The 22,928-nt window shown below is 42.1% G+C and overlaps 1 protein-coding gene across 1 annotated transcript in view; it reads left to right on the forward strand.

The window, feature by feature from the left end:
* LOC105463488 (transmembrane protein 154) overlaps positions 1 to 22,928 on the forward strand; it is a 54,544-nt gene that overhangs the window by 22,350 nt on the left and 9,266 nt on the right. Inside the window, exons 2-6 of the mRNA XM_011710602.2 lie at positions 5,176 to 5,436; positions 5,527 to 5,565; positions 13,988 to 14,015; positions 15,232 to 15,317; positions 17,383 to 17,440. Coding sequence (XP_011708904.1) covers positions 5,176 to 5,436; positions 5,527 to 5,565; positions 13,988 to 14,015; positions 15,232 to 15,317; positions 17,383 to 17,440 — 472 coding nt within the window. The remainder of the gene's footprint in view (positions 1 to 5,175; positions 5,437 to 5,526; positions 5,566 to 13,987; positions 14,016 to 15,231; positions 15,318 to 17,382; positions 17,441 to 22,928) is intronic.

Below are 22,928 nucleotides of genomic sequence, written 5' to 3' on the forward strand. Positions count from 1 at the left end.
GATGAGTTTTTTGTAGGCAGCATGTAGTTGTGTTGTGTCTGTGTGTTTTTTTAAATCCATTCAGCCAGCCTGTATCTTTTAAGTGAACAGTTTAATCCATTGACAGTTAAGATTATTATTTATATATCAGGGCTCCTTCCTCTCATTTTATTAATTGATTTATGATTGTTTTGTCTATCCACTGTTCCTTTCTTTCTCTCTTATTTGTCTTTATTATGGTTTGGTGGTTTTCTGTAGTGGTAACATTTTAGTCTTTTCCTTGTGTGTGTGTGTTTGCTCTACCAGTGGGTTTTGTATTTTCACGTGTTTTCATGATGATAGATATTGTACTTTTGCTTCTCAGTGGACTCCCTTAAGCATTTCTTTTAGGGCCAGTCTAGTGGTAATGAATTCCCTCAGCTTTTTTATGTCTGGGAAAGACTTTGTTTTTCCTTTGTTTTTGAAGGATAACTTTGCTGGGTATAGAATCCTTGGATGACAACGTTTTTGTTGTTGTTTTTTTTTCTTTCAGTCCTTTGAATATATCATCCCATTCTCTCCTGGCCTATAAGATTTCTGTGGAGAAATTAACTGTTAGTCTGACAGGGGTTCCTTTATAGGTGACTACATGCTTTTCTCTTGCTAATTTTAGATTCTTCCTTTGTCTTTGATGTTTGACAATTTGACTGTAATGTGCTGTGGAGAAGTCTTTTGTTGAATTGTATCTATTTGGAGAACTCTGGGCTTCCTGTATCTGGATGTCTAAATCTCTTGCTAGACTTGGGGAGTTTCATCTATTGTTTCATTAAATAGGTCTTCTTTTTCTTTTCTTTTTTTTTTTAAGGCAGGATCTGGCTTTGTTGCTAAGGCTGAAGTACAGTGGCACAATCTCAGCTCACTGCAACCTCTGCCTCCGGGGCTCAGACGATTCTCCTGCCTTAGCCTCCTGAGTAGCTGGGATTACAGGAGCATGCCACGACACCCAGCTAATTTTTGTATTTTTAGTAGAGATGGGATTTTGCCATGTTGCCCAGGCTGGCCTTGAACTCATGAGCTCAAGCAGTCTTCCCTCCTCGGCCTCCCAAAGTGCTGTGATTAGAGGCATGAGCCACTGCATCTGGCCTTGTTTCATTTAATAGGCTTTCTAACACTCATTTTCTCTTTGCCTTCTTGCTTTATGGTATCCCATATGTCACATAGGCTTTTTGCATTCTTTTTTCTTTATTTTTATCTGACTAGGTTATTTCAAAAGACCTGTCTTCAAATTCTGAGATTCTTCCTTCTGCTTGATTTAGTCTATTGTTGAAGCTTTCAAGTGTATTTTATTTTATGAATTCTTCAGATCCAGAATCTGTTTGGCTCTTTTTTATTATCTCTATCTCTTTGGTGAACTTCTCTCATTCATACCCTGAATTGTTTTCTAATTTGTGTATTGTTTTTCTGTATCCTCTCATGGCTGGAGTGCAATGGCGTGATCTTGGTTCACTGCAACCTCCACCTCCCAGGTTCAAGCGATTCTCCTGCCTCAGCCTCCCAAGTAGCTGGGATTGCAGGCATGCACCACCATGCCTGGCTAATTTTGTATTTTTAGTTGGTCAGGTTGGTCTCGAACTCTTGACCTCAGGTGATCTGCTTGCCTCAGCCTTCCAAAGTGCTGAGATTACAGGCATGAGCCACTGCTCCCGGCCTCTGAATTTACTTTCATAGGGGAGGAAAAAGTTCTCCCCTATGAAAGTAAGGTGTTTCTATGATGTTCGTTAGGTAGAGTGCTTTGGCTTTGATTCTGGGTATATACATTAGTGTAGTCTCCATATGATTTATTCTGCTGGAACCAGTGTCAGTAGTATCTGTGGCTTCCCCAGCAGCTTAGGATATGGTTGTTAGTGGAGGCTGTGGTGAAGTTTTGCTGGGGACTAGGATACCAGATGGGCCAACCTTCGGGCCCCAGTGGTGACAGAGGTGGGTTGGACATATCTGTCCCTGGGTCCCAAGGCAGCATACACTGGCACTGGTGTTAGTGTGTCCAGGCAGGCTGGTTCTTTGGCCTCCAGGTGTCTTGTTTGGGTGCTAGAAATGGTAGCAGTTAACCAGGCAGGTAGGCAGATTGGTGTGGGTGTTGGCAGGACAACACTCTGGGTCCCAAATACCTGTGCTGGTGTTGGCAGTGGTTGCAATGGACTGGGCAGGCCAGTCCCCAGGCCTGTAGCTGGTACATGAGGGTGGATGCCAACTATGATGGTGGCAGCAGAATGGGTAGTCCCAACCTCAGGCCTCTGGGAGGAATGCTGTTGTGTCAGTGGTGATGGACTGAACTGGGCTGGGCAATCACCAGGCCCCAAGTGGCACGCTCAAGTACTGCACTGGTAGAGAGCAGGCCTGTGCAGACCTGTTCTTTGACTCTCTGGTGGTGCATGCAGTATCTGGCTATAAAAGGCAGCAGTGAAGCAATCCCCAGGCTGCTGATGGAAAGCTCAGGTGAAGGCAGCAGTGACTACACTGCTGTCCACTACTGTGGAGGATGGGATTGCTTTCGGTGGGAGCAACCATAGGCAGCCAGCTGGGGCAGGGGCATGCTTTGCTCATGCTTTGGCCCCAGCAGCAGCAATTTATAGCAGCAATTAGCTGCGAACAGTGGAGTTTGTCCTTGAGGCGCATAAACATGTGTGAGTGCCCCTCTGCTGGCCGGGGATCGGGGGAGGGGTGCTGCCAGTGGCTCCTACCTTGACCCTGGCAGCAGCAGCCAGCAGCAGTGGTGGCTGCAGGCAGGGGCTCCAGAGACATGGAGATGCAGGGGCTGTTGGGCCCTAGGGCAGGATACAGTCTGGTGGGGGCTGGGCCTTCACAGTGGCACTGTGCTGCAGCCACTAGGGCTCAGGGGTGTGTGAGACTCTGCGTAAGATCCCTCTCTGGAGAAATGCCATTGCACAGTCTACAGGCAGCTATCAATGTTAGTCTCAGGGCCTGTGATAGTTGAGGGGCTCTCCCATGGCTAGGCTGCAGGAATCTGCAGTGGAAATATGGACCACTTACCCTTTCCCCACATTGGGGAGCTTCTCCAGGCTCCCAACCGTTGTCAGCCAAGAAGGATGTCTTATTTCCCTCTCCTTCCTTGCTTTAAGTGTTTTCTGTCACTACTCTGTTGAATTCCAGTGTTCTCTCTTAAATGATCAATTCAAAATGTAGCTTGTCTACTCACTACTTTTGTTATTTTTTGTGAAGGAGATGAGTGCCAGATGCATCTAGTTAGCCATCTTGAAGCCCCTCCTCTCTTCAAAACTTGGTAGTTATTTTTTCAATCCTGCCTTTGGCATATACACGTGAGAAACGCCAGTGAGTGTACTCTGCAGTTTGTAATTGATTCTGATGGTTTGGGGTTGCATTTACTAAAGGGATTATCAAATGAATTCCCTGCTGTGGGAGACTGAAGTATTTATTCATACAATCAACACAATTAGATTCTTATTGTCTTAACTCAGATGCCGTAACAAAATACCACAAACTGCGGGACTTAAACAACAGACATTTATTTCTCGCAGTTCTGGAGGCTGGGAAGTTCAAGATCAAAGGTGCTAGAAGATTCAGTATTTGGTGAGAACTCTCTTCCTGGCCTGCAGTCGCCACCTTCTTTCCGTATCCACACATGGCAAGGAGAGAGAACTCTGGTTTTCCTATCTTCTCGTAGGAGCAATAATCCCATCACAGGGGCCCCACTCTCATAACCTCACCTAAACCTAATGACCTTTCAAAGGCCTCACCTCTTAGCCCTAATCCATCACATTGCGGATTAGGGCTTCAATATATGAACTAGAGGGGAATACAAACATTCAATTCATAGCGTGACCAAACATTTTTGTTTCAACCAAAATCAGAGGACTCCATTGTTACGGGATTATGAAGATAGATGAACTATTGAATTGGCTCTGCATTGTCCAGTTCGATCATTCTATGCAGTAATTGCCTAACCTACACCACAGAGTGTGGTTTAAAGCAGCTGACTTCTCTATTTGCATAGTTCCTTTCACCTTAGAAGAACTTTCTTATAAATTCTTATAATTTCTTATAAATTATCTCATTTGATAACTTACAAGGTATTTTCTTCAGTTGGCCCCTTCTGAAAGGTAGGCAACATTACATGATATTAGGAAAAAGACCTTCAGCTTACCTTACCATGACTACTGCTTAGACAGGTAAGGAAAAGTTTTTCAGATAGTCATCAAGTCAGTAGTCCTTTCCCATCCTGATGGTTTTTATTTTCCTTTTCTTTTTCTTTTTTTTTTGAGACGGAGTTTTGCTCTTGTTGCCCAGGCTGAAGTGCAATGGCACGATCTCGGCTGACTGCAACCTCTGCTTCCTGAGTTCAAGCGATTCTCTTGCCTCAGCCTCCCAAGTAGCTGGGATTACAGGCATGTGCCACCATGCCCAGCTAATTTTTGTATTTTTAGTAAAGACACACCTGCAATTCTAGCACTTTGGTAGACTGCGGCAGGTGGATCACTTGAGGCATGGAATTTGAGACCAGCCTGGCCAACATGGTGAAACCCTGTCTCTACTAAAAATACAAAAATTAGCTGGGTACAGTGGCACGTGCCTGTAATCCCAGCTACTCTGGAGGCTGAGACACGAGAATCGCTTGAACCCAGGAGGTGAAAGTTGCAGTGAGCTGAGATCATGCCACTGCACTCCAGCCGGGGCAATGGAGCAAGACTCTGCCTCAAAAAAAAAAAAAAAAAAATTAGGACACAGAGTGCATTTGTTTACATCTAAAAGTGCTTTATGGCATGTACTTAACTTTTAGTAAATGTGAACTTAAATTTATTCAGACATTTTATTAAAATATTATCATACCCTACAGGAGACGTCCTGTAATATCACATAACTTGGCTTGGAACATCACCCTTAACATGGGGCAGCTTCCTAATGCCCTTTGCTTAAGCGCATCTGAAATGTCTGGTCAATGCAAAACTGCCTACCTTTGTGGAAGGTTTTTCTCTGAGCTCTGATTCCATGTTCAATACACTCCCAGCTTGAGCTTCATTTATGTTAAATCAATGCTCTGTGTCACACTTAGCTTGGAGCCCAGGTATAATGGGTCAAGTTTATCACAGAATGTATCTAGGAATAATTTTAAAATCATTGACAATATAACATACTAACTTTGTCTCCATGGCAATCTCAATTTTGTATCTGTTCCCACAGGTAATTTTGAGGAATTAGAACACTCAGGAGATACAACTGAGAAATCTGAAAGGCCAAATGAAGTGACTACTCCAAGCATATTTGCTGCAGTGACCGCCACAGAAACATTAACTGCAAATATAAATTCTACCGACATTGCTCCGGATGAAAATCAGTTACAGTTTATACTGATGGTGTTGATCCCTTTGATTTTATTGGTCCTCTTACTTTTATCTGTGGTATTCCTTGCAACATACTATAAAAGAAAAAGAACTAAACAAGGTAAATATTTGGTGTTTTCCCATTTCCAGAAAATTGCTTCATGTGTTAGTGAAAAATCAATAAAACAAAATATTCTTTGCTTTGATACAGAACCTTCTAGCCAAGGATCTCAGAGTGCTTTACAGACATGTGAGTATTATCGTAAAACCTGCCTGCAGCTGGGGGTGGGATTGGAGAAGGAGTAGAGACGTTTTAAAATTAAGCAACAAGGACTACTTACAATAGTAATAAATAATACGTTTCAATGAAATTTTCCAGAAGTGAATATATGCATATTCCTTTCTTTAAAAAAAGTTTAATGGAATTTTAAAATACAAGCATGCCTTGTTTAGTTGCACTTTGCTTTATTGCACTTTACAGGTATTGCTTTTTTTTTGTTTTTAAACAAATTGAAGTGGCAACCATTGCATTGAACCAGTCTATTGGTATCATTTTTTCAACAGCACATGTTTACTTTGTGTCTCTGCATTACATTTTGATAATTCTCACAATATTTCAAATGTTCTCAATATTGCTGTGCCTGTTATGGTGATCCGTGACTAGTGATCTTTGATACTACTGTTGTAATTGTTTTGGGGTGCCTGAAACCATGCTCATGGCAGACAGTGAACTTAATGGATAAACATTGTGTATATTCTGACTACTTCACCGACAGGCCATTCCCCATCTCTCTCCCTGTCTTCAGGCCTCTCTATTCCCTGATACAGAACAATATTGAAATTAGGCCAATTCATATCCCTACAATGGCATCTAAGTGTTCAAATGAAAGGAAGAGTCACATATCTCTCATTTTAAGTGAAAAGCTAGAAATGATTACGCCTTGTGAGGAAGGCGGGTTGAAAGCTGAGATAGGCTGAAAACCAGGCCTCTTGTGCCAAGCATTTAGCCAAGTTGTAAATGCAAAGAACAAGTTCTTGAAGGAAATTAAAAGTGCTACTCAGTGAACATACAATGATAGGAAAGCAAAGCAGTATTATTGTTGATACAGAGAAAGTTTCAGTGGTCTGGGTAGAAGATCAAACCAGTCACTGCATTCTCTTAAGCCTAAGCCTAATTCAGAGCAAGGCCTTAATTCTCCTTAATTCTACAAAGGCTGAGAGAGGTGAGGAAACTGCAGAAGAAGAATTGGAAGCTGGCAGAGGGTGGTTCATGAGGTTTAAGGGAAAAAGCCATTTCTATAACATAACAGTGCAAGATGAAGCAGCAAGGACTGATGTAGGAGCTGCAGCAAGTTATCCAGAAGTCCTAGTTCAAATCATTGATGAAGGTGGCTACGCTCAACCATAGATTTTCAATGTAGATGAAACACTCCTCTATTGGAAGAAGATGCCATCTGACTGGGCATGGTGGCTCATGCCTGTAATCTCAGCACTGTGGGAGGCTGAGGCAGATCATTTGAGGTCAGGAGTTTGAGACCAGCCTGGCCAACATGGTGAAACCCTGTCTCTACTTAAAAAAAAAATGCCATCTAAGACTTTAATAGCTAGAGAGGAGAAGTCACTACCTGACTTCAAAGCTTCAAAAGATAATGCTGGTTCCCTTGTTAGAAGCTACTGTAGTTGGTGACTTTAAGTTAAAGCCGATTCTTATTTACCATTCTGAAAATATGACAGCTCTTAAGAATTATGCTAAATCTGCTCTGCCTGTGCTCTGTAAGTGGAACAGCCAAGCCTGGATGTTAGCACATTTGTTTATTGCATGGTTTACTGAATATTTTAAGCCCACCATTAAGACCTATTGCTCAAAATACAAGATTCCACTAAAACTATTACTGCTCATTGACAATGCACCTGGTCACCCAAGAGCCCTGATGGAGATGTACAAGGAGACTAATGTTTTCATGCCTGCTGATACAACATCCATTCTGCAGCCCATGGATTAAGGAGTCATTTTGAATTTCAAGTCTTATTGTTTAAGACATACATTTTGTAAGGCCATAGCTGCCATAGGTGGTGAGTCCTCTGATAAATTTGGGAAGGAATCTTCTGGAAGAATTCACCATTCTAGATGCCATTAAGAACATTTCCGATTCATAGGAGGAGGTCAAAATATCAGCATCAATAGGATTTTGGAAGAAGTTGATTCCAAGACCCATGGATGACTTTGAAGGGTTCAAGACTTGAGTGGAGGGGTCACTGCAGATGTGGTAGAAATAGCAAGAAAACTAGGATAAGAAGTGAAGCCTGAAGATGCCATGGAATTACTGCCATCTCATGATAAAACATTAAGTGGCTGAGAAATTGCTTCTTCTGAATTAACAAATAAAATGGGGTTTTTTTGTTGTTGTTGTTTTTGAGATGGAATCTACTCCTGGTGAAGATGCCATGAACATTGTTGAAATGACAACAGAGGATTTAGAATATTACATAAACATAGTTGGTAGAGCAGCGGCAGGTTTTGTGAGAATCGTCTCCAATCGTGAATTCTATTGCGGGTAAAATGCTATCAAACAGCATCATATGCTACAGAGAAATCTTTGTGGAAGAGAGTCAATCAATGTGGCACATTTCACTGTGATCCTACTTTAAGGCATTGCCACAACCTTCCCAACCATCAGCAGCTGCCACCCTGAGCAGTCAGTAGCCATCAACATCAAGGCAGGACCATCCACCAGAAAAATCATTACAACTTGCGGAAGGCTCAGACCATCATTAGCATTTTTTAGCAATAAAGTATTTTAAATTAAGGTATATACATTCTCTCTGTAGATACAATGTTGTTGCACACTTAATAGACTACACTGTAAGAAAAACATAACTTTTTATGCATTTGGAAACTAAAAAATTAATGTGACTTGCTTTATTGCAATACTCACTTTATCGCAGTGGTGTGGACCTGAACCTGCATATTTCTGGGGGATGCTTTTCTGCTGCTGCCATCTCCAGATGAAGATCCCGTATAATTTTGGCCAATAAGCCAGTATAACATTTCCCATCACTGGGGAAAGAGAAAGGCTGATCAAGGAGTGGGTCAGATTAGGGTTAGGGATGGGAAGGTTAGAGGCCCTGGGGTCATCACCACAAGAAGAGCATTCTTTCATCTATATTTCTGTCACAGATTTTATTTTCTCCGCCACCCCACATCCCAATTTGATCCTGAAAAGTCCTGGAGGAAGCATTGTTCTTGTTCCCATTGAAGCTATGCTAACTTTTATAACCAAATTCTTCAACTGTCTAAAGATTAGTAACATCAATCTGAAAACCAATTAGATAGAAATTCCCTCAGTCAGAGACCCACTTTGAGAGTATTCAGTTCTGATTTAAGAAGCATCACGTGCTAGGGGTCAGGGTAGTTCTAGGTCCAAAGCAGACTTGGGTCCTTTTGGCTTGTGGTAGTAAAAATTACTCGATTCTATTTTTTTTTTTTTTTTTTTTGAGACAGAGTCTTGCTCTGTCGCCCAGGCTGGAGTGCAGTGGCGCCATCTCAGCTTACTGCAAGCTCCGCCTCCCAGGTTCACGCCATTCTCCTGCCTCAGCCTTCTGAGTAGCTGGGAGTACAGGCGCCCGCCACCTCGCCTGGCTAATTTTTTGCATTTTTAGTAGAGACGGGGTTTCACCGTGTTAGCCAGGATGGTCTCGATCTCCTGACCTCATGATCTGCCCACCTCGGCCTCCCACAGTGCTGGGATTACAGGTGTGAGCCACCGTGCTTGGCTCAGATTTGATTTTTAAGTTGAAGCCTTTATAGTCTTTCCAAAAAGTTACTCAAAGGATAGGAACATCTCTAATACAATACATAGTCATACATGTATACAAAACTCACTTTATGTCCCTCACTCCCACTACAGGGCACCTCTGGCTTTGGGGCTATGCCTTTGTCCCACATGCCTCCCTCACTGTCCCTGTGCCACAGGAACCTTTCAATGCCAGCAGCTGAGGCAAATGTGAGCTGGGAAAGAAGCCCCAAAGAGTATTTCCTTTCATGGCAGAGGCTGACATAATAGATTCCAAGGAAGTAGGAAATACACATGTTTCTCTACTGCTTGAAATTTCAGGACTTCCTAATAACATAGTCATATGGAGGCTTCTTTCTAAGCTTAAGAAAAAAAAGCAAACAGAGCTTTTTAAATTTTTTAGAATTCAGGGAAAGTCATGATTTCCTTCCCCAAACCATGGCTGGTTTTACCTAATGGAGTCAAGGGTTGGGGGGATGTCAGAGGTATCCGCTCACATGGTGGGACTCTTAGGCTCCAAATCCAGGAATTGATTTTTCATTGAATTTCACTGGGAAAGTCCCATGGTTCAAAAGCCATTTACAAGTGAGAGCCAGCCTCAACCTCAGACATGGCCCATGTATCCTCCACTGTAACTTGAAGTATTTGCTGTTCCCAGAACATGACTTGACTTTCAGGGTGCCTCCATGCCTGGTTGATACCATTTCTTCCGTCTGGAATTTTCTTCTTGTCTGCTTGGCAAACTGCCATCCCATTTTTTAGGGCCCAGGTCTGTTTTTGTTTTGCTTAAGAGACAGGGCCTTGCTCTGTTGCCCAGGCTGGAATGCAGTGGCACGATCCTAGCTCACTGCAGCCTCAAACTCTTGGGCTCAAGCGATCCTCCCACCTCAGCCTACAGAGTAGCTGGTACTACAGGCCTGTACAACCATGCCTGGGTCATTTTTTATATTTAAAAAAAATGTTTTGTAGAGACAGCATCTTGCAATGTTGCTCGGGCAAGCCTCAAACTCCTAGGCTCAAGTGATCCTCCCACCTCAGCCTCCCAAAGCACTGGGATCACAGGTGTGAGCCACCACACCTCATTGCTAGGGTCCGGTTTTTAGGAAGCCTTGAATAATCCTCCCTAGGCAAAATTAATTACCACCTCTTCTGTGCTCTCAGAATACTTTGTTCACACTCTGTTCACAGTATTCACATTGTCATAAGTTGGTGACTAGCTTCCCTCCTTCCTTGCTTCCTTCCTTGCTGCCTTCCTTCCTTACTTCCTTCCTTCCTTCCTTCCTTCCTTCTTTCCTTTTTTCTTTTCTTATCTGTCTTCTTTTCTTTCTGGGTTATGTTGTCGTTAAGGCCCAAGAGAACCAAGAACTGGTCTTATTTGTGTTGTGTGACAGTGTGGCATTGAGGTTGACAGTCCAGACTCAAACCACATACACTGCTTGGTTGGCTTGCACTTCCTGGCACTGTGACTCTCTGATTAAGTTTCTTCATCTGTAAAATGCGCAAATTCAATACCTACCTCATAGAGTTGTGAGAATTAAATGGTTTATATAGGCAAATCACTTAGAAAAAGTCAGAACCTGGCATAAGTGCTAAGTGCTAGCTTATTATCATCCCTTTACCTAACTCAATGCCTAGCCCAACGCACACTAGCTGTTTGTTTGTTTGTTGAATAAGTGACTTAATTAAAGACTGTTAGAATGTTTTTTAAAGAACATCTACTCTCAGAGGGAAAGCCAAATTTGTACATTATCCTTACTATGAATTGGTACATTGTTTTTACCTTAAATATGCCTAACTTTAAAAAATACAACAGAGAAAACTTAGAATTTCAAAACAATTGGCTTATCACGAAAGTTTTTGATAGTTTTATTTGAATTTTTTTCTCTTATCAGCCAATGCTTTAATACAGACATGATCACTAGCTGCTTAACAGAGGGGTATCATTTCAGAAAAACTGAATGCTCAAAGTTCATAAAAGCAGAATGTTTACTTTAGCAAAATGTGATTTTTTTCAGGTAAAATACAATTATCATGGAAGGTCAGAGCAGTATGTTGCTTGGAAAGCTCCCACAGAAATGCTTTACAGGAGGGCATGGATACCTGCACACTACGTCCCCTGGGAAAGTCAGAAGCAGACATACTGTTTCTTACCCCACATGGATAGAGCCTGGTCTGTTATACTATACCAGGAAATAAGTCTTTATTATCGACACTGGGAGAGGACTTGGCCAAAACTTTTAGAACACTTCATCTGATTGGAAATTACTTTTTCCTTTGGGCTTGTCCATTTCATGTCCAGGGAAAGGGAAACATGGTGTAGTAATGTGATGTTCTGCTATCATTCTTCCTAGACCTCCCGGCATTAAATCTGCAGTGTCTTGATGTGCGAGGTCTCTCTGAAAGAGCTGCAGGGGAAACAGCTGGCAATAAACTACCACTTTAAACAGGCTGTGGCTACATGATGCCTGGCTTGCTCAGTAAATCTTCTGGAAAGAGACTCTTTCTCTTGCTCACTGCTCAGCATGGAAACAAGATAAGGAAGACAGAGGCTCCTGTAGCTCCTGCCCTCCCCTAGCCTCCACCAGACAACCCCACTATCAAATGCACAAAGGGGAGGATCTGAGAGGAGGGTACTGTCAGGCTAAGTGGGGGTCACATAGGAACTGAAGGAGGAGGACAAAGTGGGTCGGAGGAGATGAAATGGAAGGGTTGTTGGAGGGAAAATGGAAAGGGGGGTTGAGATGGAGCTTTGTAAGAGCTGCATTTGCCTCCTGGTTGCAAAGGGAATAGGTGGCTCTTCGCAAATAGATGTAGGCCGGTGGAGTGGAGCGGGCAGAGCCTGATTGCTGAGGACAAGTAATTGGTCTCCCTCCTGGTTTAATGCTCCGCTCTTTGTGTGCCCTCCCAGATGTTTTTCTGTTGCCATGGTGGCTGGAGCAGAGGTAATAGCCATGGAGCAGGGAAGATGAGGCCACAGAAAGCTTTTTGCTCTGTTTTAATACTGATTACAGGAGCTTCACATTTGGTGCATCTGGAGCACTTTTGTAATGGCTTTTAAAAGTTTTCCTTCATCTGCATGCAGGCTAGCTTTTGCTCACCCTGAAGCCTGTGGGGAACCCAGATAATAAAGATAAATCCATGCCCACAGCGGTGGGGCCATGCAGCCACTTGCTCTCTGGGAAATTACTCAGGGGTTATTCAGCAGGGAAAAAGGGAGAGGGAGGAGGAGGGGGTGACAAAACAGGAGGATCTTTATGGGTCACCTGTAGGGATGTTCAATTGTGTAGGAGCTTTATTTATAGTAAAATTCCTTAAGGAAATGGCCTGTATATTTTAGATAGAAAGTGTGTGTTTATGATGTGTGTGTGTGTGTGTGTGTGTGTGTGTGTGTTCTCCTTTTCCCATCTAAGTTTCTGAGGAGTCAGGCATCTGCAGGAAGCTTTAGATTCCTACCGGAGGGCGAGAGGACGTAGCCTGCAGCTCTTGGAAGGCAAACAGTGATGGCATGAAACTTACATCTGTGCCCAGCTTTCCTGGATTAGCAATGCCATTCAAGCTTGCCAACGCACAGGAAATTACAGCAGCTCACTGCCGCCAGGAACTCAGTTCCAGGTGTCTGCTGGTTGTGTTCCTTCACTGAGGACCTCCATTTCTCCAGGACAGACAATAGGAGGCCTCTGATTGCCAAGGATCAGAAACCTCTGACTGTTGGGTGGACCCTACAAAATAGTTTGCTTTTCAATCATTTTCACATCATAAATCGTGCAGCAGGCCTATGTTATCCACTCAACATCATTGCCTCATTTCTCTGGATGTGTTGGTTCTCCTGCCAAATGAAACAGGGCTTCAGCTGGGACATCAGGCTCCAGTTCTCACCACTTGTTCATTTGGAGTCTGATGTGTGTTAGAGGCATTTTGTAAACAGTTACCTGACTCTCACCTCAACCAACGGGAACTAAAAACAGGCTTCTTGGAAGTTTCACTATGCTAAGTCCAAAATATTGGACATGAGTTGAACCCCAGTGCTGGACAATTGAGGTTAACACCTAATCATTTATTCCACTGAGATTGACTAGGCATTTACCAGGTACTGTGCTAGCTGGCTCAGAGCTGGGGGGATACCAAAATGTGTAAGACAGACACGATCACTGCCCCTTTGTACTTACGGTCCAGTGAGAGAGACAGACAGAAAAAAAAAAAATCAAACAGACGAGTTGACCAATGAGAAATTGTGGCCAATATTATGAAGGATGCAAGCAAGGTGCTGAGCTGGGGAGCAACAGGAAAGACGGGCCCTGCTTTATATAGAGGAGGTGGGAAAGGCCTCCCTGAGGAAAGAGTATTTAAGCTGGGACCCTGAGGATGTGAGGGATCCGGCCATGCAAAGAGCAGGGGTAAAAGGAAAATTCCAAGGGGAGCCCTTGATGGAAGAGTCCACATCCTCTGCCAGGAGTGAGGCACAGTGCCACAGTGCTCAGCATGGTGTATCACAGGAAATGAAGCAGCAACCTTTAGATCTGGGACATTTTACTGAAGGAGGCCAAGAAGCAAGCCCTCTTGTTTCACCCTCCCTTGCCTTTCCTTACCACTGTTTTCCTCTTCTTGTGGATGTCAAAAATAAAGACAGATGAACATCTGATCTGAAGTGAGTGTTCTCAGCTGACCATCCACATCTAAAAGCAGATTTCACAGGGATTAGGACCTCGTTTCAATATGGCAATCCGCACTTGTTTAACTCTAAGTTAAGGATCGCTCCTTTAAAAACATTATTTAATGTCATTTTGCTCTCTTTGTAAAGCAGACTTCAGCTGTTGTTGAGATTAAAAGTTGTTACGGAAGAACAAAGCTAACATGACCTTTATGTTCATTTCCTTTTAGATGAACTGGGAAATGAAAACGTGAAAGTGTAAGTTTTCCCTGCTGCTTCTGATCCACCTGGGGTGTGAACAGCAACAGTTAGGGCAGACAGCTGCCTTTTCAGGTGTTTTTGTTCTGACACCTTGCGGAGCTCTCCTGCTTCCCAGGCTGGGCTGGAGATCCCTGGTAGCCTAAGGGAGGATGTGCTGGCATCCCCAAACCCTGTCCAGCGTGTGAGTGTGATCTGGGCAAGGACAGTGTGTCATCTGCTTTATTTCGCTGTCCTACGTTCAGGAAAGAATTCTGACTGCTGCCAATTTCAAGTGCATAGCAGTTAAATATTCCATCCCTAGTTGTATTTCAAGGATGTCGTTTCATTTACTCTGATTAGAAATTTTATCACCTGCAAAGCAGGGGAGCCCTGGTCGAAGCAGAAGTTTGCACAGCAAGAACCCCCAGGGATGGGAGAGAGAGAGGAGGAAGAAGGGAAGAGTGGGAGGAGCAGGAGGAAGGGAGAGGAGGGAGGGAAGGAGGGGTGGGAGAGAGAAAAACAAGCCTCCACTCAGAAGCATGTTCTGAGGTGATGCCATCCCCTCCCCACCTTCCAAGCAGCCTCCTGGTTTAGAAACTGTGGCTTCCTCTACACAGTGTACTGCCTACGCTGCTTTCAGAGCTGGTGGTCCCTCCTTCCCCAGCCCCATCTCCACTAACCATGGGCTCTGTCCCTTGACTGTGCACTTTGAGCTCTGCAAGTGAGAGCGGGGAATTTCTGAAAGCAACTGCTCCATTTCTCCAAGAGAGAAAGGCCTGGGAATTGAAGGGACAGGTGGTAACTATAGCCTGTTGACAGTGGCCTCTTGACCTGGGGCACTGATCAAAAAACCCCAAGGAAGAGGAAGTGAAATTAAGCAAGGCTAAAATGCTTAATGTGGCAACTCCCCGGAAGGGCCTCACCCTGGGAGCCTTGCAGACTTGACTTTGTACCTTCAGGGGAGCAGTCAGTCTCCTGGGTTCCCTTTTTAGTCCACTTGCTGGGCCTGTGGGCACCCCACTTTTGGACCTGTGATAAATGTATGTTTGTGTGGTAGCCTTTCTTCCTATTGAAGTTTGGTAGTTTGGACAAGGGCAAGCCCTCAGGCTTCCCTAGAGCATAAGGCACTGAATCAAGTTCATCTTCCTCAGGATCAGCACTCTAGTCTCTTTCCAAATGAAATCAGACACATTTCACATTTCTTTCCAACAAGCCTTTTGCTCTCTATTTCTAGCCCTATTTTTGAGGAAGATACACCCTCTGTTATGGAAATTGAAATGGAAGAGCTTGATAAATGGATGAACAGCATGAATAGAAATGGTATGTGGTAACCTAAAGTTTTTTTTTTTTTTCTTTCCTCTTTAGTAACAGAAGGCTGCAACAGCTTTATAAATATCTCAATAAATCCTGGAGTGAGACAGAGCCCAAACCCACATTAGATCTGGTACATGCAGATAATAAACTTGGTCTGACAATATTTAAATATTCAGCTTAATTGTTGCCACTTGTTTTTATTTCTGTACAAGTTGTTGAAATGGTCTTTTTGAAGCAGAAAATGGTATTTTACTCAAGAAAGGAAATCTCTGAGGCCAAATGATCTGGAAAAAGTTAGCATCTGGCATTAACTTATACATTACAGAATTTAGAGATCTATAAGTATAAACTGACTATGGATATAAAACTTGATCAAATGTAGTAGCCATAGATCTGTGCTGTTCAACGTAATAGACAATCACCAAATTTGGCTATTTAAATTTAAATTAATTAAGACTAAAGTTAAAAATATTGAGTGTTTAGTAGCCAATGGCTACTTAAGTGGACAGTGTAATATAGAATATTTCTATCACTTTAGAATGCTCTATTGGATATTGCTCATGTAGATGGTGATACACATAACCCATATAACAATTTACAATTGATATCTGGCAGTAATGGAAGTATGTGTTCCTTACTTTTTAGTAAATCAATAATGGGACTTTAAAATGATGACAGCTGCTTTTTCTTTTTTAAATTCCCTTTAAAAATTAATTATTTTTACTACTTAGATTAAATTAATAAAAACCCAGCATTATCATATCATTTGTATTTTTTACCATTTATCTTAAAAAAAAATACCCTAGAGTCTGTCAAATTCAACACTCTATAGTAGAGTTGGAAAATTCAGAGACTGATTATGAGAATTATTACTACCAGGCCAGGCACGGTGGCTCAGGTCTATAACCCCAGCACTTTTGAAGGCCAAGGCAGGTGGATCACCTGAGATCAGGAGTTCGAAACCAGCCTGGCAAACATGGTGAAACTCCATCTCTACTGAAAATACAAAATTAGCTGGGTGTGGTGGTGCATGTCTGTACTCCCAGCTACTAGGGAGGCTGAGGCAGGAGAATAGCTTGAACCCAGGAGGCAGAGTTTGCAGTGAGCTGAGGTCGCACCACTGCACTCCAGCCTGGGCGACAGAGCAAGACTCCATCTCAAACAAACAAACAAACAAAGAATTATTACTACCAGAGGCTTATCAAGATGTGATTTCAAAAAAGAGCCACTCAGCTAACCTGTACAATTTCTAACAGGAAAGAAGGACTCTGTAAAGCCATTCTATTTGAGGATGGGGCGGGTCATTGAGATAGTACTTCGGGAATCTCATTTTGTTGTTTTCAGTTGCTAAAAGTAATATGCATACATAGTAGAATTTTTAAAATGCAGAAAAAAAAGTAGAAGAAAAAAATTCACTACAGAAAGGCAATCTCTTCTTATTATGTTGCTGTATTACGTTTTGTGCCAGAGATTTTGTGAAATATAAAATCATGATTCTGTCATACTCACTAAAACCAGAAGACTGGAAAAGGCATTTCTATTCGACAACTAAAGCTGAGTTATTTTGACATATAGGTGATAGAATCAAAGAATTTTTTTGCCCTTAAAAATAACGAGTGGTGTATAGAAAGGAACTCATGACCATAGGAAGATTGGCTGTTTTCCCACTTTACCCAATTCTTGTCTACCATGCAATCTGATGGAAATCATTCTGCAGACACATTGGAACCTCAGGCGAAGCCATCTTTTGCCAGTGTCTATCCTGAGATGTGCAGATTCTAGCTTTTGGAGCACTGGGGTGCTACAGGGACAGAATAACCAAGCAGTGATGAATTGTGTCCTTTCCAGGGTCAGAGGCATGTTGAAGTTTTGTATCTGTGTTATTAGCGCTTTTTCCATTTCAAGAACCTTGACATCATTGATCTTTTCACCACTGTCACTCCTTGGTGAGGCCATTTTTGCGCAAGTAACCACACAGATCAGAGAACTATGGTATTCAACTGTATCAGGATTGTGGATAGAAGATACAATTTCAGTAACTAACAATGAGTTTGCTTTTATTCTGTCCTAGCCGACTATGAATGTTTACCTACCTTGAAGGAAGAGAAGGAATCAAATCACAACCCAAGGTACTTCTCATTTCTGCCACAGATTATATGTATATAGCAGGGAGGGGATTGGCAACCAGGCTTCTCTGTGCCTATAAATTGTATGAGACCATTTACATGGGTGGATATGTGCATAGTGTGGAGAAGAGGAAGTGTGTTACAGAAAATAGAAGGCTATAAAGTAAATATCCTAGGGCTCTTTATCTTTAGAAATAAATTAGTATTGACATTTTCTTGCCCTTCTAAGGAGACACTGTTGCCTCAGCTTCTGTTTTAGTCATAAAACTTTCCAATTATGACAAACTGTAGGTTTGTTTACCTTGGATAAATAGATGTTTGGTAAGGAAAACAGATGGAGGCGACAGTCTTAAAGTGGGTAACTGTAAACTAGAGTGAGAAAATAAATGGGAATTTTAAAAAAATGTTCCATTATACCACTAGGTGGCTCTGCTTGATAGAAAATTTTAGTGCTTTGGGGTTTGGGTCTAGTTTAGCATTCCACAATTTCATTTAAATTATATTATCTTTTGTGAGGATAGAAATGACCACATTGTGGGTGTTTTGATTAGAGAATTGTTTTGTCAGGACATGGGAAGTGTTCTAAGAAAAAAGGACTGATGGTTCAGCAGGTTGGGGACTTGCTCTGCAGAGCTCTGCTGTGACCTTGGAGGTACTGAGTGGTTGGCAGCAATCACTCATGGATACCCAGAGAGGAGAGGACTTGAGCCTATGCCTGAGATATCACACTTCTGTTGGAATAAATGGAATAAACCTTCAGGCAGGATAAATGCTCTCCCTCTGTGTTCGCCAGAAGTCTGGTGCCAGTCATCTTAAATTCTTCCAGACTGCAGTCACTTGTCACTGGGCAATCCCTGAAGCCTGAGCATCGCAAGGGAATACTGATTATTAGGCAGTGGTTGGGGCAGTCAGATGTTTATCTTTGGACCCTTTTTCTGCATCTCCCCCTAAACCTTACTTAAGAATTCACCATCCCAAATCTCTCCTCACATCACACCACACAGTCTTACTCAGACAAACCTCAGCTCTGATGCCAAAGTCTATATCTATTGTAGATTTAGGTCAATATCACCCCCCTAGGCATTTTCATGTTAAGATTCTTTGCCAGTTCAGAAAGGATTCTATCCTATTTAAAAGAGATTCCAGGTCATGCTTGGTGACGCTTGCCTGTAGTCCTAGTTACTTGAGAGGCTGAGGTGAGAGGATTGCTTGAGCCCAGGATTTCAGGATTGCAGTGAGCTATGATTGTACCACTGCATTCCAGCCTGGGCAACAAGCGAGAGCAAGACCTTGTCTCTGAGAGAGAGAGAGAGAGAGAGAGAGAGAGAGAGAGAGAGAGAGAGAGAGAGAGAAACAAGCAGGTGGAGAAAACAAATGCCAGGGGGAATATTACAAAGGGATATTTTCCCCATGTTTTGACCTTACCTGGAAATCTGTAACTATATATGTCTGGTATAGGGCTCAGATCACTACTAAACCTCCATAAATATCTTAAATATCTTATTACTCTATCCCTAATGAGCACCTTCAATGATGCTACAAACCACCCGCAGTGATTTTTACATACCTGCCTTTTGCTCTTTGAAATTGTTGGCAATATGGAAGAAGCTTAACATTACAGACTTGTATGGCAGTGAAAGCTCCTTAACAATCAGATTTTTGGCCGGGCATGGTGGCTTATGCCTGTAATTCCAGCACTTTGGGAGGCTGAGGCAGGCAGATCACCTGAGGTCAGGAGTTTGAGATCAGCCTGGCCAACATGGTGAAACTCTGTCTCTACTGAAAATACAAAAATTAGCCTGGCAAAGTGGCGGGTGCCTGTACTCCCAGCTACTTGGGAGGCCGAGGCAGGAGAATCTCTTCAACCCAGGAGGCGGAGGTTGCGGTGAGCACTGATCACACCATTGCACTACAGCCTGGGCAACAAGAGCGAAATTCTGTTTCAAAAAAAAAATCAGATTTTTGAAATAATGAGAAAATGAGCTAGAGCCTTAACATAGTTAAATTATTGTTTTAAAAGGGAATGTCTACATTCCTCTGTGGGTCCAGAGCTGTCTGACATTCACAGGATGGCTGTCAGGCCTTCACTTTATGCCCTCTCAGTGATGCCAGCACTAGCATTTGAGAACCAAGAATGGCAAGTCCCAGATCTTTGTAAAGCCAGGCACTTTCTGATTACTTCAAAGGTTATTATGATATTGCAAAGTCGATTTTTTATTCACTAAAAAATCTAAGAAAAGTACATTGGATTTAGAACAAAATCCAGCACAAAGTAAGTTCTCAATAAGCACTGGTTATTGCCACTATAATTATTAGGAAATTAAAACTTATGTACAGAAACTCACTGCCTTTATACTAAGACCCAGCTCACTAGATTAAAAAACAAACAAACAAACAAAATACCTCACTTCCTTTATCCTAAGCCTGTATCCTAAGACCCAGACACATCAATACTGGTGGGCAAAGCATTATTTTTGTCCCTGTGTTCCCTATGGTTTCTTTCTGGACCTCCCAATCCTGGGAAATCAGGAATTTGTTTGATCTACTATGAGACTTTCTGTTCTCCTTCATTACTGGCATAGGCCCATTAATGTTGGTGATTTAGGAATAGTCCACTTATCACTCTGGAGTTTTTTGGTGTTTTGTTGTTTTGTGTTGAGACAGAGTCTCATTCTGTTGTCTCGGCTGGAGTGCAGTGGTGTGATCATGGCTCACTGCAGCCTCAACCACCTGGGCCTAAGTGATTCTTCCAACTTAGCCTCCCGAGTAGTTGGGACCACAGGTTTGTCTGCCATGCCTGGCTAATTTTATTTTACTTTATTGTGGTGACAGGGTCTCCTTATGTTGCCCAGGCTGGTTTCACACTTTTGGGCTCAAGGAATCCTTCTGCTGCCTTGGCCTCCCAAAGTGTTGGGATGACAGGAGTGAGCCACCATGCCTGGCCCATTCTGAAGTTTTTAAAAGGGTATTAGCACCTTATAATTTGGATAATCTTTCTTTTCTGTCATAATTTTAGTTACGTTTCTTTTTCTTATGTTAATGTTTTAACTACATTGATAATCCATAAAATGTTTGAGTATCTACCCTGGGACAAAAATAAGATTTCTTTTGTCTCTAAAAGCTTGTGAATTGTTATAGATACAGGTGGAAAGTGCATTAGTGGGTCATAAGACTTAGAACCAGAAGACTCATTTTCAGACCTAATTTGAATGCTTGTTTGTTCTTTAGACAAAAACAAGTCACTTTAGCTCTCTGAGTTTTAATTTCTTCATCTTGAAAAATGGAAGTAAGAACATCTGTCCTTCTAGTTTCACAGGATGATATAAGAGAATGAAACCACCTAACTAGGTTTTATTTTTCTTTTATTTATTTATTTATTTATTTATTTTGAGTTATTTATTATTTTGGAGTTTTGCTCTTGTTGCCCATGCTAGAGTGCAATGGTGCAATCTTGGCTTATTGTCAGCCTCCGCCTCCTGGGTTCAAGCAATTCTCCTGCCTCAGCCTCCCAAGTAGCTGGGATTACAGGTGCCCACCACCGTGCCCGGCTAATTTTGTATTTTTAATAGAGACGGGGATTTACCACATTGGTCAGGCTGATCTCAAACTTCTGACCTCAGGTGATCCACCCGTCTCGGCCTCCCAAAGTGCTGGGATTACAGGCATGAGACACTGTGCCCAGCAGTAGCTAAGTTTTAAAGCACTATGCAAGTGAAACTAATTACTTTTATGCAGTGGCAATAGTTCTTCCCCTCCCACATCGGTATTTTAAAAGATTATTTCTAGGGCAGTTTTAGGTTCACAGCAAAACTGAGCAGAAAGTACAGAGTTCCCATGTACCCTCTGCCCTCACAGATGCACAGCCTCTCCCATTATCAATGTCCCCCATCAGAGTGCTACATTTGCTGCAATCAGTCAACCTACATTGACACACCATTATCACCCAAAGTTTTCCATTGGCTTTTACCTTGTGCATGATTCTTCCTCTGTCATCGAAGTAGTATACAGGTGAATTTAATGCTTCAGAAAGTATGCAACAGTCATTAAAAATTGAATTTAGTGGAAAACACACTTCTTTCTCCTGATAAACAAAGACTTCTGGAATTCATTTACAGGGCTCCACTTTCCTTGATGCTAGAAAGACATCCCTGACAAAGAACCTCTGTTGTCTATTAAGTCCATAGAACCTAAATCCGCCATGCTTCTGGGAAAAGGGAGTTAATCTGATAACCACCCTACACTGAATATACCACATTGTGTGCAAAGACTTCAACCTTGTCTTGTTAGGGTCCATAGTCTCAGGGCTTTCAGAATTTTATCCGCGTCTGATTGGCCACTCCTTGTTCATTACTTTCCTCCGTCCTCATTGAATGGATATTCTTCCTGAGCTGTGGAATCCAAAAGACAGCACAGGATTTTAATAAGGACCAGAGATGTACAAAATACTATGGGAAGTTGACACTATGGTTTTCATGTTTTAAAAAAATCAATAGGAAAAGCAACAAAGGAATCATGGGGGAGGGGAGTGTTTCATATTCTTATTTTCCATCTTAGCGTCTTTTCCGTGATTCATACCTGCTATGTGCCTGGCGCTGCACGGGGGCATAGTGTCAGTGGGAGGAGGGCGCTAGGAGGGGTCTGCCCTCAAGTTGAAGAGAATTTCATCCCTGATCTCGTTAAGCATTGCCAACACATGGTAATGACAGAAAACAGATCCTCTTGGTTGGTTTTATTATTGTTTTAACTTTCGTGTAGAAAACACACTCCCTTATTGCCTAACCCCACCCTCACAACACCCTCCCAAATGCTACTAGATAGTGGTGCAAACAAGAAAAATTCCCTTTTATCATGACTCTTCCAATCTAGCCGGCCTCTTCCTTCTTCTGGAGGCATTTGTAGTTAGACGGTTTCCTGAAAGCTTGCTGTTTCTGTCTCTACAACCTCAGATGAATAACCACAGACAAGGAATCGCAAGTATCAGCCAAATGCCTGTCTTCTTTCCTCTTATATCTCTTGACCACAGGGATGATTTTACATTGAGCAACAACATAGGGAAAGATTAGGGAAAGAATTAGATTTGATTCTGCTCAAGTGGATTTATAATTTTGAAAATTCAGTAATAATTACAATAACAGTAAGACATTTACATCACATTTTCTATATGCTAGATGCCCAAGAAATTAACTAAGAGAGAGTGACAGTATATCTGTTCTTGTAATAATTCTGCTGTTTATTCTATAGTTTATGTTTCTGAGCTCAATGTTGTTATAAAAATGGGTCGCTTCACTATTTTTCAGGAAAAGTTTAGGTTAGTTTAATAGAGAATTTTGTGGATTTCTTCCTGTTTCATCCCTTCTCTTTGTCATTTTTTGAGAAAGTACAATTTTTGATGTAGTTTTTCAAAACACATTTATTGAACACTTAATATGTGCCTGACACTGTTGACATCATGTCAAAACAACCAGTTAAAAATAATATAATTTGAGTAAAC

This window comes from Macaca nemestrina, chromosome 3 (genome assembly GCF_043159975.1).
Source record: "Macaca nemestrina isolate mMacNem1 chromosome 3, mMacNem.hap1, whole genome shotgun sequence".
Taxonomy (NCBI): Eukaryota; Metazoa; Chordata; class Mammalia; order Primates; family Cercopithecidae; genus Macaca; species Macaca nemestrina.